The sequence below is a fragment of the Poecilia formosa genome, unplaced genomic scaffold, assembly GCF_000485575.1.
Source record: "Poecilia formosa unplaced genomic scaffold, Poecilia_formosa-5.1.2 Scaffold150, whole genome shotgun sequence".
In the NCBI taxonomy this organism is placed as follows: Eukaryota; Metazoa; Chordata; class Actinopteri; order Cyprinodontiformes; family Poeciliidae; genus Poecilia; species Poecilia formosa.
Window position 1 is genome coordinate 1,053,657 of NW_006800089.1, and position 26,492 is coordinate 1,080,148.

At 40.0% G+C, this 26,492-nt stretch overlaps 2 protein-coding genes across 3 annotated transcripts; both read left to right on the top strand.

Annotated features, from left to right (window-relative positions):
* Positions 1-42: 42 nt before the first annotated feature.
* Positions 43-11,310, top strand: LOC103146037 (macoilin-1-like). Its single transcript, XM_007563746.2, has 11 exons — positions 43-258; positions 1,474-1,615; positions 1,923-2,049; positions 2,151-2,274; positions 2,394-2,572; positions 6,795-7,320; positions 7,448-7,606; positions 8,077-8,259; positions 8,343-8,463; positions 8,589-8,763; positions 9,183-11,310. Exons 1-11 carry the CDS (start codon positions 179-181, stop codon positions 9,383-9,385), a joined length of 2,019 nt encoding a protein of 672 aa, XP_007563808.1. The 5' UTR covers positions 43-178; the 3' UTR covers positions 9,386-11,310.
* Positions 11,311-12,771: 1,461 nt separating this feature from the next.
* On the top strand, positions 12,772-26,492 carry LOC103146039 (low density lipoprotein receptor adapter protein 1-B-like). Of its 2 annotated transcripts, none has more exons than XM_016677220.1 (9): positions 12,772-12,959; positions 18,495-18,637; positions 19,335-19,447; positions 19,527-19,641; positions 21,323-21,395; positions 21,493-21,588; positions 22,375-22,502; positions 22,691-22,725; positions 25,683-26,492. In XM_016677220.1, exons 1-9 carry the CDS (start codon positions 12,875-12,877, stop codon positions 25,825-25,827), a joined length of 933 nt encoding a protein of 310 aa, XP_016532706.1. In that variant the 5' UTR covers positions 12,772-12,874; the 3' UTR covers positions 25,828-26,492. The 2 variants fall into 2 exon arrangements, with proteins under 2 accessions (XP_016532706.1, XP_007563809.1); XM_007563747.2 differs by having other exon boundaries at positions 21,499-21,588.

Sequence of the window (26,492 nt, forward strand, 5' to 3'; positions counted from 1 at the left end):
GCGTGTCGTGAAAGGGGGAGGGCCTTCGGCGGACTGTTTTTATTTATTTCTTTGTTTCATGAGCATAAAACAGCTACAATGGTGGGTAATTGGAACAAGTGGGCATATTAGGATGAGCGGGTGACGTTTCCAGTTCCAGTTACCAGAGCGATATCAACAGAGAATCAACAGGGGGAGGATGAAGCGGCGCAATGCGGACTGCAGCAAACTCCGACGGCCGTTAAAACGGAACCGAATCACCGAGGGTATATATAGCAGGTACAAAAAAAAGGGGGGCTAGAGGGACCTTATTGTATAACAATGGCGTCGCTCTGTATGTGTCAGGACGCCACTGACAGCCTCTGTTGCGTTCGTATTTCAGCGTTTCAGCTGCAATATGAACTGAATGGACGTGCTTGTGTATTTTTCACAGTATCAGGCCCGGGTTAACGGTTTTATAAGCTGGCATGTAGACACGGTGTAAGCCTTTAAAAAAAAAAAAAAAAAAGATTTCTGCTCAAATTTGAATTAGTGCTTGAATAACTCCACCAGCGCCATTAATAATAAATTACACCCCGAGGAAATGTGTCCGGTTAAAATAGAAAAATGCTCTGGAACTTTGTGAGAAAAGCTGTAATGACGGAGGCGCTCGTTTTGAAATCACATGTGCTTTGTCTGGCAGAGGGGGGGGACGGCTCAATTTAAATGCATGAATGAAACAATGTTTTATTTACAGCCGATTTAATTTAACTTGTTGCAACACAAACAGCCGACCAGCCCCTTTGGTTGATTGGTAGCAATTCACACGAAATGGAAAGCAGCTGTGCTGGCCAGCATGTCCAGACATGACCCACACTCATATGGAGAGCTTAAACCATACAGTGGGTTTCAGTCAGCTTCTTCAGGGCCTATCCTGTGTTTTGTCTGAGTTCAAATTGAGAAATGACTTTAAATTTGCTTTGGGAATGTAGATTTTTCGACACAGATCAGTAGTAAAATGTATAAATGTGATTTTCAGGCGATTATCATCCAACCATCTTGCGTGTTTGCTGGTGCCCCTGGAACTATTACATATTTAGTTGTGTCACAAACACAAAAGTTGGTGTATTTTATTGGATGCGATGGACACAACATGTGGCATTCAAATCCTTTTACGAATAAACCTGAAAATTGTGATATGCCTGTATATTAAACCCCTATGAAATAGAAGTCAGTGCCTTCAGAAGACACCTACTTAGTAAATACTAAATTTTTAATGAATGTAAATGTCATTTAAATATGGATTTATCTATTTATTTGTTTTGAAAATTATAACAATATAAATGGTAAGTAGTCGGTGTTGGTCTAGCGACTAAAGTCAAGCTAAAATACATGTGCATAAGGTTAACTAGTGTGGAAAAGTTCAAGCGGAACAAATAATCGTTGCTAGGCTCTATATCCGTAAGACGCCGAGCTTCCTTGCCTCCCCTTTAACTCGTTGCCTCGTTCCCGCAGCACGTTCCTGTACCTGAAGTTCCTGGTGGTGTGGGTGTTGGTTCTGCTGGCTGACTTTGTGCTGGAGTTCAGGTTCGAGTACCTGTGGCCTTTCTGGCTTTTCATCCGAAGCGTCTACGACTCCTTCAGATATCAGGGTCTGGTAAGAGCCTGTCTGTGTTCCCTCTTTGCATAGAGTTCCTACGGGAAGTGTGGAATACGGGCAAGTATTGTGCAGGTCAGAATAAGTGTGGAAGAATATGTGAATTAGTAGCTGCCTTTCCATCCATCCCCTCACAGTTTGGTTTTTGTAGGTATTTAAAACTTTTCCAACATAGAAATGCCTCCAGTAAAGTCTTAGTCATGTTTGGTATCAATTTAAGATTAGGAGCTCGGTAAAAGTATGGAATTTGGACTTGGAAAATGTACTAACATCTAATTTTGTCTTCCCCTCCACCCCCTCCATTTAGGCATTTTCCGTTTTCTTCGTCTGTGTGGCGTTTACATCGGACATCATATGCCTCCTCTTCATCCCCGTCCAGTGGTTGTTTTTTGCAGCCAGCACCTACGTATGGGTCCAGTATGTGTGGCACACAGGTTAGCCAAAAGAAATGTTTGTCAGTTTCGCGTTTTCTTGTTTTCTTCATCTGTGAAGTGGCTGCTAGGTGGCCGCTTTAACGTCGCTCTCTTTCATCCAGAGAGAGGAGTCTGTCTACCCACTGTTTCGCTCTGGATTCTGTTCGTGTACATCGAAGCTGCCATACGGTTCAAAGATCTGAAAAATTTTCACGTGGATCTCTGTCGACCCTTCGCTGCTCACTGGTAAGTATCATTCAGTCAAAGCAACTTCCATAAGCACATATTGGCGTGCAAAAGTATTCCCTCCCCCTTGCTTTGGTGTCTGTGGAACCAAAAGGCCGTCTCGTAATTATTCCTCCTAGTATCGGCTATCCAGTGGTGACCCTGGGCTTCGGCTTCAAGAGCTACGTTAGCTATAAGATGCGCCTGAGGAAACAGAAGGAGGTGCAGAAGGAAAACGAGTTCTACATGCAGCTCCTACAGCAGGCTCTACCGCCGGAGCAACAGATGCTGCAGAGGCAGGAGCGAGAAGCAGAGGAAGGTTAGTCTACACTGCCTTGCAGGAATCAAAACAACAGGTTTTTCTGCAGCGGAATGATCTACTAAAGAACAAATTAATGTTCATAAAAGTGGCCAGTTAGAGAGGGAGGCAGGCTGCCTTTTTTAAATGACTACATAAACATATCAAGAAAGGCTGACAGCAATTTATCCTTAAATTTTTTATAAAGGTCAATAGGGATTCCATCAGGTCCTGCTTGCTTACCAGATCTCATCCCATCAGTGGCCTGTGCTAATTCCTCTTTATTTATTTCTATATTTAAGTCAACTCTACAATCACCTGCAATGACAGGGATATGCAGCCCATTCAAAAACTTATCTAATTCCATTTGGTTTAAATTTCCTTGAGTATCGTTTAATTTCTGATAATAATCTTTAAAAGCATTATTAATATCCCTTGGATCTATTAGTTTTATCCTGAGTTACAATTGATGTGGTCAAGGTTGTTGCTTCAAGCCGTTTGATTTGCCAAACTAGACATTCTCCAGCTTTGTCCCCCTGTTCGTAAAAGTTTTGTTTTAGTCTTAAGAGACTGGATGCAGCTCTGAAACTGGACAGTTTATCATCTTCTGCTCTTAGGAGCAACAGTCGTTGTTCCAGCTCAGTATCATTTGTTTGAAAAACCCTCTCCTATTTTATTTTCTAGATGCTGCCTTCTAGTCTTGGCTTCCTTGGACTGTAGCCTATGAAGCTGCTAATATGTCCTCTAATAAATGATTTAAAGGCATCCCATCTGGTGCATTTGTATTCAGCTGAAAGAACTCATCAATTTCAGGGTTTTCCCCTGAAAACTCGCTAAGCCTGGTCGTCGGGGCGCCGAGGCGGCCCACCGGCAGTCCATGTGTTTTTGTATTAAAGATGCTAAATAGACAGATAAAGTTAAAATATTACTTGGCAATTTAAATGTTACGGGAAAACATCTCCAGTAAAATGCTATCTAAACCCACAACTAGTCTTAAACAACTAATCAAAAAATACAATTAAAATGAATATCAATTATTTGCACTTCTGTTTCAACGCTGTTTGTTTACAAATACAAATCGGTAAACAATTTGGTAGAGGTACTGATGTTTTTAGCAGCAAGAGGGGCCCCAAGTCAAATTCTGCTCCAGGCCTCATACAGCCTTGGACCGGCCCTGAAGGATGAGTTAAATCCGCTGCACTGCGCAGAGATGAGCAACAAATGGGAGATTTAATTAAATGCTGCTAATGTGGCTTTAGTAGCTCTTCCATTTCATATCTTTTGAGTTTTTAATACACTAAAACGGTTCTGGCTGCTCAAGTTTGTGGGACGAGATTTTCAGATCTCGGCATGGCTGTGTGCATCAACTCTGGCTGACTAAGTGGACAAAGTGTTTGATATGGTTTGGTGCACTGCTTAACTGGAAAAATAATACTAAAATTAATAATAAAATAATATAAAACAAGGTGAAGCGTAACTATGCAACCAGAGCTAATGTGGTTCATTTTAAACTCTTACCTTGATATAGAGTCCTCCAAAGAAAAATAATTCCTCACAGGAGGTTGATGTAAATATCCATACAGGTCAGCCTGTGTCCATTTTGAGTGGAAGAAGGCACGATCCACACTGATGTAAACTTAATAAAGCAGAGGTAACGTGCGAGCAGAGGCGCCAGCTGTGTGATTGGTCCGCTCTCCGGCTTTAAATGCATAAACTATAAACCTATTAGAAATAAATCTGCTCCACGAATGAAACGCTCAGAACAACAGAGACGCTTACAATCCGGCTTAAAGATTTATCTTAAAAAAAAAAAAAAACTTTTGTTTTGTTGGTTTTTTTTACCAATTATTAATTTTTCTAAAAATAAAAACAAGCAACGCTTAGCCTGGCAGGGGGCCTCGTAAAGTATGGCAGCCCATCAGGCTTATAATACACTGGGGGAAACCCTGAATTTGTAGCTCAGTATATTTAACAAAATCCTGATCCTGCAGCCATTTATGATGAAAACGGTTAGATTCTCATCACAGTAGCTAAGACGGCACAGAGCGTGATCTGAGATCACTATGCTATCATACATACAATTTTGGATATTAGTCCTGATGAAATTTAAAAAAAGAATCTATTCATGAGTAAGTCTGAAATGTTGCTGAATAGTAGGCTCAGGTTTGTTGATGGAGTTCCCTAAAGATGTCTCCCAGTCTAAGAACTTTCATAAACATCTGTATAGTTGTTCTACTGTTATTATGTGTTAGATCTGATCCAGTGGATCTAATCCATTTCTGGAATAAGGGTACAATTAAAATCCCCTGCGATCACCCCTGCAGCCATGAAAGTGAGAGGAACAAGTCCTGAAAAAACCCTGAATCATTTGTGTTTGGACCGTAGACGTTAACCAGGTTAATTTTTTCCGATAGGAAAGAATCCCGAACTATCAAATATTTACCCTTCTTATCCTTGATGACATCGCTTACAAGAAATGGGACAGATTCATGGACAAGAGTCATAACTCCTCTTGCCCGAGAAGAAAATGCCAAAGTGAACACATTACCCCACCACCTCCTCCTGACCTGCCCTTCGTCCTCTTCCCGTCAGATGCGTCTCCTATAGAAATACTATTTTGGAATCCAAATCATGCAGTTTGTGAATGACTTGTTTAACCTTCTTTAAGTGTTGTTGTAGGCTCCTGCAGTTCCATGTAAGCATTTTAAGATTTAAAGCTTGTGACATGTAAAACTAACCAAATGACCAGAAATGGAGGGGAAAAAAAATGTTTACCCCGTGAGAACATGAACATCTGAGAAGCTTAAACAATAGAACAAAACCTGAACTCCCACCGCAAGTCTGTTTCAATATCAGCAGAACACAGTCCAATAAAGGAGCCATCAAGGTTTTACGACGTCACAAATTGTTAATTTAAGAAACTGTATGGGCGTCCTCGTCTGTTTTCTTCTGGATCTTCTTTAGAAACTCGCGTGCAGCCGCCACTGTTTTGAAAGCACGAGTTTGGTCCTGATGAGTCACCAGCAGCTTGGCTGGGTGAACCACCTCGTGGCCCAATCCCAGTTTGCGCAGCTCCGTGCATATCGGGTCAAACTGCTTCCGAAGCTGGAGCAGACCCGCCGCGGTATCTGGGTAGAACCGTACTTGTTGATTCTGGTAGCGATTGTCAGTTTTAGCCCTTAATGCTACAGCAATAAGCTGTTTATCCTTGTAGCTGAGAAATCTCATTATCAAAGTGTGAGGCGCTGCGGTGCTGTGTCCCTCTGGGGTCCAGATTGATGCTCTCTTTCTACGGCCACCGGTCCGACACCAAGGGTCTCCAGCAGCCACTTCTCCAGGAACTCACACGGATTCTGTCCTCCTTCTTCCGGCAGGTTGACCAGCCTCAGGTTTTGTCTTGACCTTGCCTCCAGATCCATAACTTTTGTCTTCCACGTCTTTCTTCTTGGACTCTAGCATATCCACTTTAGCTCGCAGTGTTTCTGTCTTACTCTATGCATCAGAAATGCGTGCTTTGGTTTCTGCAATTCGCTGGATACAGTCATTTATCTCTTTTTTTCACACTGTTGATGGAGCCCAGGACTTCATCAAATCTAGAGCAGAAATCCTTCTGGATCGAATTAACACAGTATTTTGTCCACCTTGCTGCTTTGAGACTTCGGGTTCTCCTCTCTGTCTGCAGCAGCCATTGAAGCTGAGCATGGGCTAGCATTAGCTTTCTGCATTTTGCCACGAAGATGGCAATCCATTAGCTTATGCTATTTTGCTTTCTCACTCACTTCTTGGGACGCTTTTGCTGCGTTAGGCATTATTCCGACCACCCGGGCTCACTAGCCATTTAGCTCGTTTTGAAAGGAAGGGATTTTAGGGAAATTCTTTGACAGGAACAGCAGAGCAGTGAAAACACATCCTCTCACATGGCCACCATAACCAGAAGTCATGACTAACATCTTTATTCAAAAAACAGTTATGTAGAGTTAGGTTTGGCAGTTTTCAAATTGTCCTGTTCATTTGGCTATTTAATGACTAAACTTTAAGTTGAATCTTGTTCAATACTTTCTTCCCTTTAATAGAAATGTTAACCAATGGAAGTAAGGACTTTTCTGTTGTTGTATCAACCAATCAAGGTCATGATTTAGCTGCTGTTTGTGGTCAAATATGTTTCAAGTTGTTCGCCAGTTAAATCTCCTTAGTAATGTTTATGTCTAGCCTGTTAACTCACCATGTGCTCGTTCTCACCCAGCTGCCTTAGCCAAGGGGATCTCCGAGGTAGAACCCACAGTCATTACCCAAAACGGAGCGCCGCCCGGGAAGAAAAGCTCCTCAGTCACATTACCGGAGCTGGAGTACCGCGAGAAAGGGAAGGACAGTACGGCGAAAGAGCGAGAGGGCAAAAAGCAGAACACGGTGGGAATCAATAACAACAGTATTATACACGCACTGGACTCCAAACTGCAGGAGGCAGAATTTATCGAGAACTACGTCGGGACAAAGAGACTGAACAACGACCTGGCGGGGGAGAACGCGCTCACCGACGGGAGCGCGCACATGTCGGCGAAAGAGGAAATGGGGGGAACGGGGAAGAACTACAAAAACCCCGGCACCAACTCGTCCCCGCGGAACCACAGCTCCACGAACGGCAGCCTTCCGTCGGGCTCCTCGGCCGGCAAGAACGAGAAGAAGCAGAAGGGGTCAGGCAAAGGCCAGAGGGACCCGGTGGATAACTGCATCCCTAATAACCAGCTGGGGAAACCGGACACTCTAGTCCGGTAAGACTCGCTCTCGCCACGTTAAAACGAATTCAGACTCTCACATTCTCCACTTAAATAACCAAGTCAGTGGCGGAGTTTGTGGGATGAAAACCTTGTCTGTTAATGAAGTTCTGTGTTCTCCAAGGCTGGAGCAGGACGTGAAGCGCCTGAAGGCAGACCTGCAGGCCAACCGGCAGCTGGAGTCGGAGCTGCGCAGCCAGCTCTCATCGCTGAGCAGCCAGGACCGCAGCCTCCGCTCCGAACTGGGCCAGCTGCGACAGGACAACGAGCTGCTGCAGAACAAGTGAGGAGGAAGAACTTCACCCACAGAAGTTGGTGTTTGTGTTGTAGTTCCATCCGATTGTTAACGTCTTAACAATCTGGTGCAATTTTACAGTTTACACCACAAGTTGCAGTATCTTCTACATTTTATGACTTTATTCTCATAACATTTTGACTATTTTTGCAATACTATGAGCTTTTTGACCTTCATGCAGTGATTGGACTCGTCACGATGAGTCCAATCACTGTACTCATGATGATGAGTAGTATGCAAAATATTGTAATACTACAACCTTATTTCTGTAATTCTATGACTTCATTTATGCAATTTTATTAATTTTTTTTGTGTGTTTTTGTTGCGTGGCCCCAACTCTCCATAATTACAATTTGACAAAATGTGAAAAATTTCAGGAAGTATGAAGCACTACAAGGCACAGTAAGTTAGAAACGATGCAGAGGCAGTCAGGTTGACGATGCCTCCCTGCCCTGCAGGCTCCACAGTGCCGTCCAGGCCAAGCAGAAGGACAAGCAGACCATATCCCAGCTGGAGAAGAGGCTGAAGGCTGAGCAGGAGGCCCGAGCTGCGGCTGAGAAACAGCTGGCCGAGGAGAGAAAGAGGAAGAAGATGGAGGAGGCCACCGCGGCCAGAGCGGTAGCTTTAGCTGCCGCTACCAGGTACCTCTTTTTGTTTCTTTTTTTGTTCACAGAAACAGCTGTTTCAGATCTTTAAAATAACATCATCCTCATCTGTCCATCAGAGTGGAGTCCACCGATTCTCTCCGAGGACGTATCAGAGAGCTGGAGACGGAATGCAAGAAGCTCAGCATGGACATGAAGCTCAAGGAGGAGCAGATTAGGGATCTGGAGGGAAAGTGTCAGGTGAGACTGTTTGCTGTAAAAATACGTCTGTATCTAGCATCAGACGCTTTTGTTTTGTAAATCAGAACCGTAAAATATGCACAGTGAGCGTCGCCTTCATGTCCCATTTCCCTGTCGCACTCCAGGAGCTGCGCAAGTACAAGGAGAACGAGAAGGACACGGAGGTGCTGATGTCTGCGCTGTCCGCCATGCAGGAGAAGACCCAGCATCTGGAGAACAGCCTCAGCGCCGAGACCCGCATCAAACTGGACCTGTTCTCTGCTCTGGGCGATGCTAAGAGGCAGCTGGAGATAGCACAAGGTACCCCAACAAATAAGTGAAGAAAATGTGTCTTTTTAGTCATGATGTTAAACAAATGGGCACAACTGAACAAGTTTCTAAGATTAAATAACCTAACTTCTTCCAACTAGGGCTGAAATGATTAATCATGATTAGTCAATTAATTTAAATAATCGTCAACTAATTTGGGAATCGATTAATCGTTAGCTGAAGGCCACTTGCTGAAAGAAGGAGCAGTAATTAAGATAAAATTTAAGGATACCCAGTGGCGCACTCTGCTGGACGGCAGCCAAACTACAACACAGAAGATCTCAGCGGACGATATTGGTTAATCGATTGGAACTAATTTTAATCTCGTAAACCTTTAATCCCTTTTATAATGACTTTGTTTTGCATAGAAAAACAGCTGTGAACAACTTTATCCGTTTCCTGCTACACAGGCCAGATCCACCAGAGGGAGCAGGAGATCATGGAGCTGAAGCAGAAGATAGCAGAAGTCATGGCAGTGATGCCCAGCCTGTCCTACTCATCAGACGGCAGCAACCTGAGCCCAGTCACCCCGCACTACTCCTCCAAGTTCATGGACAATAGTCCCTCCTCCCTGGACCCCAACGCCTCAGTCTACCAGCCAATGAAAAAGTGACTCTCTTCGTTTTTCTTTTTTTTTTTTTTTTTCGTCAGACAGAACGTTTCCCTTTTTCCTCGTTTTACCGTCTCTACTGGTTTGGGTTCTTTTAAAGTTTACCAGCCTTTACCAGCGCCCCTGCCCCCCCTAGACCCTCTTGACAAGATTTTGCACTTAGCACATGCAGACACACCAAGTCCCTCCATTTTCTTCTAAAGAGTTTTCTCTACTTTGTTCAAAGGAGGGTTCGACTTTATTACGAGAACTCTTTATTTTGAAGGGGTTGCGTACAATTTGTCGGCCAAATGTCTACAGGTGAGCCATCGCACATCGCTTCATGTCAGTTCCCCTTTCCATTTTTCTTCACAACCAGGTGTCTAATTGAACAGCATCAAACTCCTTTGGGGTTTTTAAACAATGGCTTAAAAGAGACGGAAGGCATGTTTTTTAGTTTGGTTCGTCCGAGGCTCTCCTGTAAAGTAAAATAAAGTAAAAGCCCCACGAGAGGTACATGAATGTAAAACAATTCATGTTTGGATATATCTGCGTTTAACTTAAATCCGTGATTGTTTCGTGATACTTCAGTTCGACAATGTGCGTATATCTAAAACCATGCTATTGAATTCTGTCGCTCTCTAGATGCGGTATTGTCTCCTTTGTACTGGAATATTGGCTTCTCCAGGATAATCAGCAAGTGGAAGAATTAGACGTAGCTAGCGTCGCCCCTTCGGAAGACAACTGCTCGATTAGGCCTAGGCACTGCCAAAAACGTTGACGTTAAGGTTCCCTCGCCTCGCCACGAACACCGTTCCCTCTTACTTCTGGACCAAATTAGGACACATTAGGCCATGTCGCTCACCGGATTCAATGATGTCGAGGTAACTGCTCGGTTACCATAATTTGCAGACGTATCAGTGCCTTGCGGAAACCACTTGCTTAGCAATCCTGGGATATTAGCATCTCACTTTGAAGTCGCACTTCTGTCTCTTTCTCTCCGACTCCGACATGTCTAGATTTTATTTGAATGCTTAAAACAGAGCATTTTCAAGAAGTCAGTATTCAAAGGAAGAAAAAAAAAACGTATGATCATTGCAGCTAGATGACAGCAGTTTAGCAGACTTGAAGGGAAAAAAAAAATACTGGACGTGGGCTTAATATGCCAAACGCCAACCCAAACTGATTGTCTCTTATCATGCCCTCAAGCCGGCATCTTGTTTACAACAATGTACATTGAACTTACTGGGGAATGTTTTTTTTTTTTTTTTTTTTTTTTCCTTTTGCTTATTTAATTTTCGTTCTTAAGTGCCAAGTGTTGATGTTCGGTTCCCATCCGTACTTTGATTGATGTAGCTAGCATAATGTTGGCAGCAGCGTGCTGTTCTTTTTTATGTCATTAGAACATATTTGGATGGTGTTGTGTTTACATGGTTCTGGGCTGATCACAGTGAAGCAGCAGGTGGTCAGTTGGACACATTGTGTTAATTCACATTTTATTTATTAATTTTTCTTTAGATTTTTCTTTAATGACAGGCACTTGTTTTGATATTTCCCATCATAGACCGTTTTATTTCCTGTAGCTTTTTATGATTTTTTTTTTTTTTTTTAGACCAGGAAGAATTCTGTGAATATTTTTGTGTAAAAGGGAAAAAGGTTACCCCTGAACCATTTTGACCATCCTGTGCTGTCACGTCGCCTATGTTAAAAGAAAAAAAAAAAACTAAAGAAAAATAGTATCATTTGTGGATCGCTCTTGCATTGTAACTTAAGTTCTCGAGTTGCTTTTACAAGTTTGTGTAGAAGGAAGTGAAAAGGTTTAAAAAAAGTGCTTTGTTTTATCTTTTTATTGTTCTGCCATGTTTTATTTTATTCACTCAAAGTAATGGTGGCTGTGTCACGGTTCACTTTGAGCCTCACCATTAAAGAAAGTCTTGCTGGTGGCGTTGCAAGATGCGGAGTCTTGTTTGCCCTTTTGTGTTGAAGTTCTAATACTGTCCACTAGGGGGTGACACTGAGTTTTACATTGCATGTTTAAACAGCTAAATAACTGTGGGGTTGTTTAACAGTTAAGAAAGAATTAGAAAATGTGACTCAAATATTATTAATATTGTCTTCACAGTTTTTAGTATCATCATATTTTTTCTGATATCAACATCCAGTCAGATTGCTTTTATGAGAAGAGAGGGGAAAAAATAGTGGATTGCAATAAACACTCAACTTTAAAATTCATTTAATTAGTTGCTCATTTGATATATTATTTGAAATTACATGACTTTAAATTTTTATGAATTTAGTTAAGTAGTATATGATAAGTAATGGTTCATTTAATGAACAGCAGCACTTTTATACCTCCATTTAAACATATGTGCTTCTTCAGTTTTCAATGGTTATTGGCAAAGACAAGCATGTAGCCTGCAAAAAAAAGGCATCGCATAAGAGGTCATTCACATCAGCTTAAAATTTGCAAGAGAGACATTTCTGTCCTAGAAAAGCTCAAAGGTCAGACTGTAATTTTGCTATTTTAAAGTTATTTCAATATAATTGTATGGTTAATTGTCTTAAATGTTTTGGGATATAGGAAAAATTGTGTTTTTCAGAATCCAAACTTATTCGGGGAGTCTGAAAACAAACTGGTGACAATCTTGTTTGCCAGTTTGAGCACTATCCAAAAGTCAAATGAAATGGCATGGCTCAGCTCAGTATATAATGTAAATTGTTCGCCTTTGACATACCAGTACAACTGTCCAGATCTTAACCTCACCCGGGATCTTTGATTTCTCAAGCTAATTTGCAGAAGTAATGAAGAGGAAGCAGCAATGTAAATATTGATGCACTTTTATACAGTGCATCACTGTATAAAAGTGATGCACTTGCTTAAAAAAAACGGGAATTCATTAAATACTTATATCCATAACTAAAATGGGTCAATACTTTAAAATATATAAACCTAGCCTAAATAGAATAGCGGGAAACATTTTTGTTTTGAGTTTCTTAGTAACTTCTTAGTTTAAGTATTTTTTCATTTATTATTCCTAAATGTCGCCTCCCAAAACCACATTCCTAGCTTCAAAGTAGTTTTGGAAAAAAGAAAAAAAAAAATCTGAAAAACTTCTGTTGTGCAACGTGGCCTTCAGGTGTTGTTCGGATATATCTATTTCGCTGCCTGTAGTTGGGACAGCGTATTAACCTGACTGTCGGCGTGTTCTACACAATCATTTAATCTTTTTAGTTTAAAATACTATTAATAGATTATTTTACGCTTGTCTGCAGCTACTCGAACCATGAAATATGTCGACAGTTATTTGAAACTATATCATTTTAATTCAGACTTTTTAATTTCTTGAACTATCCCGAGAGTAAGACGAGCGTTGTCTCCGATTGCACTCGAAAGCACCACCGGTCCATCTCTCCCACTCCCCCCGCCCCTCATCTCCAGTCAGGGTAACAACATTTCCCCTGGAATCCTCGCGGCAAAAACTTCACCGACTCTCTGCACCTCAGAGCACCGACATGGATGCACTCAGGTCGGCTGGGAGAGCCATTATCCGGAGCCCGAGCAAGGCGAAGCAGTCGTGGACCTCCGGCAGACACAGAAGTAAGACAGACAGTCGTAAAAGTAGCTGAAGACAGAAACGGAGACGGAATGCTAAAATAGTTCAGTATTTACCATGGCAACTTCAACGTTAACTTGCTGAGGTCAAAAACAGTCAGTTTAGTATTTATACCGTTCTTGTAACTTGACGTCTGTCAATGAAAAAGTAATGCGTATTTTTTAAGTAACATCATTTGAGTAGACTATTATGAAGTTCAAGATAAATATGCCATTTCTATTTTAAGCAACTTTGCTGCGAAGGTATTTTTTTGTTGTTTTTTGTTTTTGTGATAAACCAATCGGAAGTGGAAGGGAAAGGATACACGGTTTGAATCCAAAAAATAATCGAATAAATCTTTTTTCTGTGGTAGTCATAAGTTGCCTAACTAGCTAATAGAGTCAACCTGTGTGTGATTTAATCCCAGTATAAACCAGCTGTTTTATAAGGGCTTCGTGAGAAACCCAGCAAAGACGTTTTGCCTTGTTTTAAAACCAAAATAGAATTTTTTTTTTTTTTTTTGCCATCATGCAAAATAACTTTTCACATCACCATGGTAATAAATGGCAGTGACAGCATCTTGTTTTGGAAATACTGTTTTTCAGCACAGACAGAAACCTTCCATCATTTTCCCTTAATTTCAGTTTTGTGTTCACCTGTCATATAAAATACCAATTTAAAAAACTTTTAGTTCGTATTTGGCATGCAAAACACATTAGTTTAGAATTGTTTTTTGTTTTGTTTTGTTTTTTTGTTGTTGTTTTTTTCAGTGATGGGATTTTAGGATTTTCACACCAAAAGTTTCTCAAGGCTTTTATGATGTGGCCAGGATACAATGACTCTTTATTGCCTTGTTGATTTCCTCACAGCGGTGGCATTTGGGGAATTGTTGATAATCTCATTCCTTCAAACGACCTTATTCTTTCCACCTTGGTACCAGCAGGAGGTCAGAGGTCAGGGTCGCAGCTCCATTTACAGTGCCTATAAACAGTATTTATCACCCCTTTGGATGTTTTACGCTTTTTATTCCAAATCAATCATGACCAACAAAATGAGGCTTTTTTTTTTTGACAAAAACAACAAATGTTAAACGGAAAACTGATTTCTACAAAATAATGACAACTATATATTGTCATTATTAGTCTGCAACCTATCCACAAAGGTGCATCTGCTAACAATAATAGACTAAAACTGACTTAAAAGGGGTGAATATTTATGTAATCACTTATTTTATGTTTAATTCTCATGACGGTTGTCAGTTTGATATTAAAAGTTTTTTTTTTTTGTCAAAGTCAAATTTTGTTGCTCTTGATGTCTTTGTAAAAACAATGGCTCAATTTCAGGCTGAGCTGGTTTAAAAACCAGGAAAGCAAATCTCTACAAATGATAATCAGAGCAGATGGTATGACTATGTAGTATTAGGTCAAGTGACAGTTTCTTAAATGCCTTTTTTTTTGTTGTTCAAAGTAAACACATCCTTACCCAGCAGCACATCAGCTGTTAGATGAAGCGCTCCATTAAGTTATAATTTAACTGTGACCATTTGAAAAGGAGTCTGATTTCTCTGAATGAGCTCGTTTGTTTGCCTTTTTGCTGTAAATGAACTTCTTACCCCTTCAGGCACTGATTACCCACAGAATTAGCAGGTTCATGGAAATGCAGGCGCTGACCTACTTGTAGGAAAAATGGAGTATTGTAGTGTAGTCTAACAGGTGTTCCCCTGACTGCAGGGCAGGCATTCCTCACCGGCGCTGATCCATATCATCCAGCCGAACGTCCAGGTCTTACTGTGACTTGTCTGGATCAGCCTTCTAGTTTTCCAGAGAAAGATTTCAGTGGCAGCTTGTCCTGCACCTTCTGCTTTGCGGAGAGACCTGCCAAACTGAACGAGTTATCCCAACTCTCTCACTGGTCACAGTTGGCTGCGGCCCTCACTCCGTTCAGGAATGACCTGGAATGTTGACTTGAATATCTATGGAAAGCAGACAGATTGGAAGGTCACACATGCCACATAGATTGTAGAGGATGTTAGATAAGTTCTCCAAATAACTTGGAGGCTTTTTTCCAGTAATCAGATTTACAAATGTCATAGCTGGGTTTCTGCGCTCTGAGTGCAAAAGAGACCTGGTAGCATTGTCTCTTTTGTTGTTGTTTTCGATGCATGTGTCAGATCTTTCCAAAGTCCCTTTCAGATCATCTGTTTTCATGATCCACCTGGGTCATTACATTCCACAAATAATATCTCTGTAATCCACAGTGAAGACATCTACAACGAAGGACAGGGCATGCTGTACTTCTTTGAGTCAAGGCACCCAAAAAGGCTCAACAATCTGATAATGAAGGCTGGTTCTGTTCTGAGGATGATGTGGAACCTCTGGAGATGATGGTGCAAATACAGGGGCTTCATATAAACCTCAGTGGAAATGCAAAGAACTAACGCTATGTAATATCTGCCACCACAAACAGTAAGCACTGGAGGAACCATTTGGTTTTAAAGGGCTGGAAAGCAAGATAAACCTTTATTAAGACAACCAGTGTGATTAGTAACACATGTGATCACCCTGAGATGCAAGACGGCTGGGTTACGTTCAACCGCTCTTACTCTTGCCAGCTCGTTTAGGTTTTTGTCAGAAATCACACAGAGTTGTTCAGAAGATATCAAATATCAGATTTAAAGTGTTTTGTGAAAGTGGCTACAGTTTAGAGAGAAGTGAGATGGCAGCAGGCGACTGGCTTTCCACCAACCCCCTTCAATGCCTTCCCAAAAACAAAGACCAGGAGAGGTCTGAAGTTGTAGGACCCCCATTGGTGGTCTCCTTGGTGATGCAGTGTTTAGCGTAGACACACACAGGAGCCGGAAAGTGTGTGCCCCGTCGATCGGAACTTATTGGATCAGCAACATTGTTGTCATAGTGTTGAACAGAGACCCTCCATCCAGCTGAACACTGCATGTTGTTCTGAGTACCTTTCTGTTCACTCCAGATTCCACTTCTTAACATCTGATCAAATTGTTGGACACGAACAGCTTGGCTTGAATTCCTCATACATTTAGATGTAAAGTGATAACTTTGTGAGGAAATTAAAAAAAAGAGACTTTTGTCTCAGCAACAAGTCAGGATTCTAATGTTGGAGGCAGAAAGGTTTCTGTCGGTGTCCCTCATCTGCCATTGATCCGACATTGGAGTGTTTCCTCATGGGGGAAAATATTATCCACTCTTGTTTCAGACTTTCACCTTTTATTATCAAGGATGCACACTGTGGAAAAGTTTTAAACCACTGTTTCACATTTTTTGCTGTGGAATACGTGGAGTGCACTCCAGATATTCCTCATTTGTTCTCTATGCTTTCTGGAGGTCTTTTGGTGTTATTCTGTGGACCTTTGCCTGCTTTTCTAACATTTTTTTGCACCCAGTCATGGCTGCATTTGTCATGCTAAAGAAGGTGGAGAACTAAAAAAAAAAAGTGTCTGGCCTGAAAAGATAGGTGAACCATTTGTGACATTCATGTCTTAAAGGAACAGACAAAACCAGCAGAAACCTAACACGAAACCCAAAAGATTACTCATCCATTAACTGATTTGGAAATAGCTTGTTGGTGTTTAAAATATTTTTTTCATTGGTCAAACTTGGTTAAGTTACTGTGTGAAGACACAACACTGGTTTGTCCCTTGAGTTTTGGAGCCTCTTTATGCCTGAATGATTCAAACGACAGGGTAAAGAGGCAATTAAAAAAAACAAAAAACATTCTTCTAAAAATGAAGTACCAAACAGAACATAAATAACAAAGTATCTAGACTTAAAGAAAGTTTGAAAGACTTCCAAGATACTGAGAAACTTGATCAAGAGCAGTTTGAAAGGTTAAACTAAGATGTTTTAAGAGAGTTGATCATTTATCTGATACCCCAAAAAGTAATCGGTCTCACTCAGACGCTCTTCGACCATCAAACTGAAAAAGAAGTTTGTCTTTAAACTAGTCCATCTAAAATTGTTCATACATGTTTAAGGTTCTAGTATCAAATCTTTAGGTTCCTTCCCTAAAAACGTAACAATTACAATTTAACACGCCATCTTCTTTCACAAGGTAGCAGAGCCAATCAGAAAGTTCTCTTTGGTTCTCATATTAAAAATAAAAATAAAAAAGAGTTCAGGTTGTGGCAACTTGATGTAACAGATTCTCTACAATGTTACAAGACATACTGGAAGGTGAAATATTAAGAAAGACTAAATCTGAGCTCAGAAAAGCTGTTAAATCTAGTGGAGTTATCATCATGGATTTGGCTTGAACAACATATTTTAAAAGAATAAACATTACTATTTCAACACAGTATATTAAAGTTTTATATAGTGGGGATTCCTTGTCCTTTATTAACGGTAAGGGTTCAGCACATGAACACAGCTGTCTCCCCTCACGTGTGGTTCTCGCAGCTGACCTTTGAACCCAGATTCGTCCACATTCTCAGGCTGAGCGGAGCCTGGTACCTGATCTGTTGGTGTGCTGTAGAGGTTTCTCGAAAAACTGTAAAAGGGTTCTTGGAAACCAGACCTGTGAGGGAGGGAAAATAACATCTGTAATTACTCGCAAGGTATTGCTTCTCCCTTGGAAGACAGAAAAATGAGAGATAAGGTTAAAAAAAAAACAAGTATTAAGGTCCGTCTGAAAGCAGGTTGACTCTGTGACTCGGGGCATTGATCGGTCAGCTTGTCACTTTAAGCAGGGTTTAGTGGAACATATCTGGTTACTGACTCTTGCTATAAATCTTGAGTTAAAACATGCGACTGCACGAATGTGTGGTATGCCCTGTATCCCGCAGGAGATAAAGAAAACCTCTGGGAGGATGAATTTTGAGGTAAGGATCTCATCTTCACTAACACCTCCCACCCTTTCCCCCACTTCGCCGACTGCAAGGAAATCTCTGTAAACAGACACATGGGGTCAGGGCCGCCAGGCACCGTGCACAGCCTGATAAGAAACCACATGAAGGCACACGCCGTCCTTTCAGCTCATCCAGTTTTAATTTCATAACTACCAAACACACCATTTTATTTATTTATTTATTTTTTTAACCCCCACCGGTCATGTTGGGGCGTCGTGTGCTCCAGTGGTTAGAGCAGATGTACCGAGTTCAACTCCTGTCTTCGGTTACTTTGCCCCATTTGTGTCGTATTGTTGTCAAATAATAAAGGCCTATAGTGCCAAAAAAAATCTTAAAAAAACAAAACATCATACTCTCAGGGAAAAAGAGACAATTTCTTCTTATCACAACGTGTCAAAGTCCAGGTCACCTCTGTAAATGTAAGTTATCGGGGGTTTTTTTTTTTTTTGGAGTTGAAATATTTACTTTGCATCCACAGAACCTTTGACCCAGATACTCTGTTTTCGACTTGATGTTTACATTTCCTCCAACATGCAGCTCCTTAAAGAAAAAACTTTATTTTTATACAGTAACATAAAATGAGATCATTCTAAAAACTGTACTTTATTTTGACAATTTTAGATAAAAAAAAAAAAAAATTCAACACAGCAACCCTTTTTCGTTGCAGAGCTTCCAGAGAACTGGACAGATACACGGGAGACCATTTTAGAGGGGATGACCTTCAACCTCCGGCACCTAGGCATGACACTTGTGGATCAACCCAAGGGAGAGGAGCTGTCGGCGGCCGCTGTGAAGAGGATCGTTGCTACGGTTGGTGTAAAAGAGCTCCAGCTTTTCTTTTTAGGGGATTTAAAATCTCTTCTTACTCATTGTTGCTTATGCGTTTGTCTCATAGAAATTGTTGGTGTAATAATATTCATACTCTGCAACGTGATATCTATGAATGCTAATGTACTTTATTGAACTGTTATGTTAGAAGTCCAAAGTAGTGGGTAATTGTGAAGTCAAAGGAAAATAATTTAAAATTTTCTTCTTGCATCTAAAAGTCTGAAAAGTGTGGTGTGCATTTGAATTCCACATCCCTTTACCTAATCAACAGGTTTCTGGCCCTGTCACATAAAACGCAATGCATAAACACAGTCAGACCTAAGGGCAGTTTAGTGAGTTCATTTGTCCTGATATTAGATTAAAATATATATTTTCTTAAAAAAAAAAAACAATTTGGAAGAATAAAATGCATTAAAGTCATTGCGGACATAGTTCAGAGTAGGTCCAGGATTTATCAGTGAATCGGTTGGCCTCATATGGATAGACGCTTAATGTTTGTTTCCAAAATACTGAAGATGGCTAAGCTTTTCTTATCTTCATTTTCTTCTGGACAATCAAAGTTGACTACAAATAGATGCATGATGGTCATGAGACGATGTAGAAACATCATTTGCTTCTTGATCTGTGTATAAAATTCTAAATGCTATTAAAATCTAAAATTTATGTTTGTGCTGCACAGACTAAAGCCAGTGGGAAGAAGCCCCAGAAGGTTGCCCTGAAGGTTTCCCCTCAAGGGATCGTGGTGCTGGACAGGTCTACCAATAAACTCCTGGAAAGCGTCTCTATATACAGGTGTGATAACGAAGCAGCGATGGAGCGCAGGTTCAGAAAGTCTGTTTTACCTAAACCATCCATTCCTCTTGGCCTGCAGGATATCCTACTGTACGGTGGACAAGCTGCATGACAAAGTGTTTGCTTACATCGCTCAGAACACCCTCAATGGGGCCCTGGAGTGCCACGCTTACCTCTGCTCCAAGAGAAAAGTGGTAGGTTCTGTGTTTCTGTTTTCATTTTACTTTATTAAGATTCCTGTAATAAATTCTACAGTGAATTTTGCAAAAAAAAAAAAAAAAAAAAGATACAAGAAGAAAACAAACTAAAATACCATCTCTTCTTTGCCAAAAGATGTTTTAGGTAAAAACAAAAAAACAAAACAAAAAGAACAAAATCACTTTTAGCAAAAATAACTTGGGCCATCATTCTAGGAAGGTGACTATTCTAATTAAAAGCTAAAACATTTTGTAAAGAAGTTAACTCTCGCTTCATTGGTCTTTATTTATTGGCATATTTTTTTCTTTAGTGTTTTTTTTTTATTGTAGTCAGCTGGATGTTCAAATATCTTAGCTTTTTTAAACATTTGATTAAAGTGCATAAAAAGAAAAAAAGGGCGTACCAGATTTATACCCTGAGGATTACCTAAACACCAAAGCTCATGGGTGTCGTTACCTAGGTAACCCAGTTTTATTAACATCTTGGCCTTCTTCAAGATTTGGTTAATGTGTGAAGAAAGAAAAAAGGGGTGCGAGATATGCACCCCGAGGAACACCTAATGCCTAGATAACCCAATTTTATTAACATCCGCATACTGTGGCGAATGAAAACATCTGACATCCTACAATCAACTTCACATTTACCACAAACCACCTAACAAATTCATGTGATCTGTAACTCCTTGAAGAAGACTGTATCAACCAGTCACAACATATTTACAAGGAAGAAGATTAGAACTGAATTCCAGGAAATGACTTCATCACTGCTTTCTTCTGTTAATGTTTGTCCCTTGGATGACATGATGCATCATTTCCAGCTTCTCCTTCTGTCCAAACAACAAGACCAGTGGACAAACATACATTGCTGACCGAAGAGTGACTAATTTCTAGGAAAACCTCCCTCCTGCTTTACATGAGTAGTTCTACTGCCCTCCCAAGTGCTGATTAAACTTGTGATTCAAGCAACTGTTTGATTGCATATAATAAATGAATACAAGTTACTTGAAACTTAATTATAAACCTTGCAGATTTAAGAATAAAGTAATCTTTTAATTTTACCGGCATGTTTCTTTTGAATGTAAGGATTTGGGCGTGGCCCTGGTGGAGTTCTGAGTCGAATCTGTGGAGGGAGCTAAAGATTAGGGTAATGGCAAAGAGACCTTCCAATATCACACACCTTGAGCTCATCAATAATTGTCAAAATACCAGTGGAAACAATCATTTTGGGCTCAGCTATGACTCTGTTCTCAGAGTAAACTTTTCCTTTGACTTCTTATATGAAAGGAAAACTGACTATTGATCAGATGCAGTGTCTGGAAAGCATTAACACCACTTCGCTTTTTCCACATTTTGTTATATCACACCCTTATTCCAAATTGCATTGAATTTTTTCACTGAGTTTTTTTTTTTGTCAATTTCTTGAAAATATAGAACTATGAAATCATATTTATATTGATGAACTTTATGTTGATAAACAAACTTCAGCGTGAATTCAGTCTAACACTTTTTTTTTCTTATATTTGGTTCAATGTGTACTTCTGGTCCTTTTCCCCTCTTCAGTTAGGTAAATCAAGGTTCACCAATCTGTTGATTTCACTACATAAAATATGTGCTGTCATATTCTGTTAGTGTTTCCTGACACAGAGCATCATTAGTTCTGCTCCTCTCTTTATTCCAGGCGCAGGCAGTAGCCCTGACAGTCGCCCAGGCCTTCACAGTAGCCTTTGAGCTCTGGCAGGTGGCGAAGGAAGGTGGGGCAAGTTTCTTCTCTCTTTTCCCCTAAATGCACCTTGGGGTTGATGACGGCTGTAGGTCCGGATGCTTTTTATGTGAGGTGTTTTGTTCTTTGTAAAGGTGTGAGAGTTAAGTCTGGTTCTGCGGGAGAGGGCAGCAGCAGTTCCCACTCAGAAAGGTCCAACAGTCTGGGGAGTCTGAAAGGAACAGGTGAGAAAGAGAACTGGGACATAATCTCAGTGAAGTCGAATCTTCTGTCACTCTCTTATTTTAAATGTTAGAGCATCTGGAAATAAATTTTACACCATACACAATATAGGCACAGTGTTGCACATTGATTAAGGTACAAAACCAAGTAGCTTTAATTTTTTTCCTGGTGATTTCGAAGAATCCATTGATGCCAATGTTACTGTTTTTATGCAAACAAGTATTTTTGTTATTTTAGTTCTAATAATAGCATTTCTTAATTAAGTGCAACACTATGCATGCGCTCTGTCTGCAGTGATGAAGATTCTTTCATATCAACATGTATGGAGTGGATTTATTTTCTTAATAATTCAGCTAAAAGTTATTTGACCACGTGGAGGCCTCTTAGGTGACGTTCACACAACAGGCAAATGCAACCCAAATCCATTTTTTTCTTTTTTTTTCTTGGTTGCCCAAATGCAATCCAACTTTTTCATGGCAGTCTAAACAGGCCTATTCAATCAGTTACTACGTAATTATGTAGTTTTCAAATTATCTGCAGTCTGAACAGTCATGTCGAATTGAGCATCAACACCTGCTGAGTTAGCGTAGTCTAAGGCTGCATACAAAGCACAAAACAGCAGGTCCAATCATTGGATATTAATAAAAGTTTCCTACTAAGTCCTGATGGATTAGCTGTAAATTTTACACCAAACAGACAAAATACAAAACAGTAGTGAGGCACATTAAACAACAGATGTTGAAACATTTGAACACATGACAACAGTCTCTTATTTTCCCTTCATTTAGATGCAGCCACAGAAATCCTTTTGGACTTGGAGGATGGTGTGAAGGTGTTGGTGGAGAGTAGTGTGAATACAGGCGGCGATCAGCTGGATACAGACAGGCCCTCAGAGACCAACAACAATCCTGCCTCGGTACGATCTTCTCTGACTTGTTTCTGTTTTACAGACTGAACAAGTTATCAGATATTTGCTATTTTAAAGCTTAAGAAAATGTGAGATTTCTTAGGGAAGTTGCTGCTTATATAGAAACTATAGGTAACAACAAACTGGACGTAATCTTTCGTGGCTGATCATTGATATCCTTTTTTTCTTTCTTCCAGGAAATGGAAGACAGTTTGGATGAAGCCTTTTCCAGGTGGGATATAAACTATGAGCATTTTTATTCATCCATAATTAAACCGTGTTGATTCCTGTTGCAAATTCAGCTTGTCAAATCAGGGTTTTCGTTCGTCCTGCTTGGCATCACGGTGCCACCCACTGGTGATTTCTATGTACTGCAGCCTCCAAACCTGTGATTTCTCTACAAATTGGGAACCAAACTGGTAATTTTGCTCAATCTGCTGTGTGTTTGTGTCTCCAGTTGTGCTCTGGATAGCTATGGTTCATTTCCAGGTAAAGTTAAGCATCGCAGTCAACCATGAGTAGTCTTAATCACTAACCTAACCGGAATCTGTTTCATTTAATCACTACCAAAGCCAATAAAACTGTTTATAGGTCAGTAATGTGTGTCAGTTGTTTGAAGTAGCTTCTGTAATCTTTCATTGCATCTCTGATGGGTAAATTGTTCACATACTTCAAACAAGACAGATGACTTTAAGTCTCTATCACGTTGTGTCACATTACGACCAAAATATTTGACATTATTTATGAGGATTTTGTTTCATATATCAACACAAATTATCTCATAAATGTGAAATGAAAAAAAAGATTCATTTTTCAAATAAAAATCTTATAAGTGTAGTGTGCATTCACTGTGATGTGCCTAAATAACATCCAGTTCTGCCGTCAGAACTCACCTAGTCATCACACAAAATCCCGCTGCAGTTTGTGCTTTTAACATGTAACTGCATATCGCACGGTCATTGTGTGAACTGACTCGAGAAGCAGGAACTTTATTGTTAAACACTTCCTGTGTTTGAGTGGCTGGTCTAAAAGTGGAGCAGTGGGAAATAATTTTATTTCAGGGTTCAGGCAACCTGAATGTCTCCTATATAATCTTTTGTAACATTATTATTCTACACAGTAAGTGGATGTCTGCAGCTAATCCAGGTCACCCAAATCAGAACAAATAAAGTGGAAACTAAAAGGAGGCATCATGTTCTCATCAATTTGAGCGTTTCCTCCCATTCACGAGAAATCACGAAATGTTCCTGAAAATATATGACTCACCTCCAAGGTCTATTCATCAAATGGCCTCATGCAGCAGAAATAACCAATTGATGTCATTTTAAACAATTTTTCTTTGAAAGCTCTAGACCTCGTCTTGGAAATAGCTGTTACTCACTTTTTGAGATAGGTTCATGGAAAACCAAATGAAACCAGCATAAACCAGGAACTAATCCAGGTTACGGAAAATCAACTTATCTTAACCTGATTTATTTAAAGTCCAGTTACTGAATGTCTAACGAGCATCAAAGTCATGCCTCTGGTTGCTGCAACATGTTGCCTCTGGTTGCTGCAACAGGTTGCCCCTCCACATCCTTTGGTAACAAGCCGTTTCTCTTGTATCCCACAGCTGCTTCTCAGCTGCTATAAATATTTACACTAATCAACTTATATCCCCATAATGTGGTCAGCCCAAGTTCCAATAATTTTGGGGACTCTGGAAAGAAAAATGTTTGATATTATAATTCTTCAGGACTGTATTAATCTGGAAGCTAATCTAGATATCCTGACATTATCTTCACTATAAAGTATGGCTTGTGGTGGTAGAGTGTGTGAAGTTAGTATCTAACTTGTAGATAACAGTCTTAGCATCTTTCCTGAATGTTTGTTTGCGAGTGCCCCCTAGTGGCTAATAGCTGAGATGGATTCATAGAAAAACAAGTAAAACAAACTGTACCCAACAATAAGCATTACTGCTAGTGATGGGCAGCGATAACTAAAAAGTTAGTTGTCCTGACCCTAAAGTGCTAATCATAAGCTAACACTAAAGCACTACATCAGCATAGTAATTAGTAGAACCTAATGGTAAAGTGCTAATTTGAACCATGTTGACACCCACCATGTGTCAGTGATATGTCTCATATTGCCCTCTATAGGGCCAAATTATATCACAATTTATTCAACTGAAAATTTACAAAACAGCCAAGTATATTAGCACTTTATAATTTATGGGGAAAATATATTTAGGCAAAGCTAGGTGTTCAAAATGTGTTCAAAGTTAGCAATAACGCAAAATCACTAAACAAAGACTTAGTGCCGCTATTAGCACATTAGCAGACCACTGGAAGTGTGCCCACTACTGATTATTGCTAATGACTGTAAAAAAACAAAAAACATTAGACATAAATATGACATCAGTTTGATTTTTGTTGTGACTTTACTCAGACCTTCAATTAACTTTTAGTTCCAGTTTGCTCATTTAAACTGACAATGCTAAGAGAGTTTTCTATTAGCTGCTCTTCCAACTAATAGAAAACTCCATTAGTTTCTATTAGAATTTCCTATTGAAACCCATTCTAAAGGTCTGAACTTCCACTTCAACAAACAGAAAATGCAGCAAAAGACTCTTGAAAAAGTTTCACATGTAGTGATGAATCAAGTAATGGGGCAGCTTATGACAAGAATGGACCCAGTGACTTTTAAACCATAAACCCTTTAGAGTTTATGGCTTATAGAGTATGGGAGGGTGTTACTTTTTTTTTTTTTAATATTTTTTAAAATAAGAATTAATTGGATCATTTGATTAGGTTTTCTCATCTAAATGAAATATGATTTCAGAAAGACTCTTTTTCTGGCATCTTTATGTGACACAGAGTGATAACACTTTAGTCCTAGTGATGCACCAGTGGAACCAGCTGGATTCAATTCAAATTGGTTTTTCCTCAAAACTAAAACACAAAGCAGAAAAATATGCTGCATGTTTTTTAATATTGATAGCAGTTTTGAATAAAACAGAATACTTATCCAGCACTTATCTATATTTATAACAGAACATCCTATTGACAGACATTTATCCAACTCTAAAATCTGGCCGATTGACTGGTGTAGCTCTATGTAGTATTTTAGCCCAACTTCAGACACTTATCAGGTTTAAAGACGTTTTCACTCATTTTCGTGTCTCTTTTGTTTCTTCCTACATTGACTCAGACTGGCAGCATCGCGTACTAACCCCCAGGTCTTGGACATTGGGGTGATGCCCCAAGACTGGCTCACCGAACCTGACTGGGACAGCACTGACGGAAGCCCTCACCACTGTTTCAGCGCACACAAAGATGATCCCTTTGGTTTCTGATAACTGATCTCGGCACAGCAGAGAAGGAAGGGCGGAAACTTTCCTTCCTTTAACGTAATGCAAGATTTACCAAGAGGCAACAGTGAGAGCACAAGGGAACAAGCGTGGTCCTCGCTTCTGCACTTTTCCCATGCGTAGTTCTTCCGTGTGCTCGGTCTGCTGCATCTGCGCACCAAAGCAATAATAACATCCCATATTAACACTACGTATAATCTGCTGTTACGCTGCAAACGACCTGTAGTGGAGTCTTTCAGCATAATCAGCATACGACGCAGCATTTGTTCACCTAATCAGTATTTGTGGCCGCAGAAGTAACATGTATGTGCTTTGGTTACATTGTATAGTTACAGTTTTTTTTGTTAAATGCATAAAGTAGGACAGTTTAACCTGAAAATCAGATGACAAACCTTAACAAGGTAATTACTGTTTTCAGTTGTTATTCACTTCCTTCATGGATTTATTGTGTAGTTTTGGCCTTCCTTTGCCAACACATATTCTTCTGTGTATAATCTGAAATTTTATTCTATTTATTTATGTCCTTTGCATATTGTAGTACGCCTATATTTCTCACTGATGCAATGAAAATTCATTTTGAATGACCATCTTAATGAACGTTTTTTAATCAACCGGCTTTGTACAGGAATAAAATGTATTAATTAAATGCA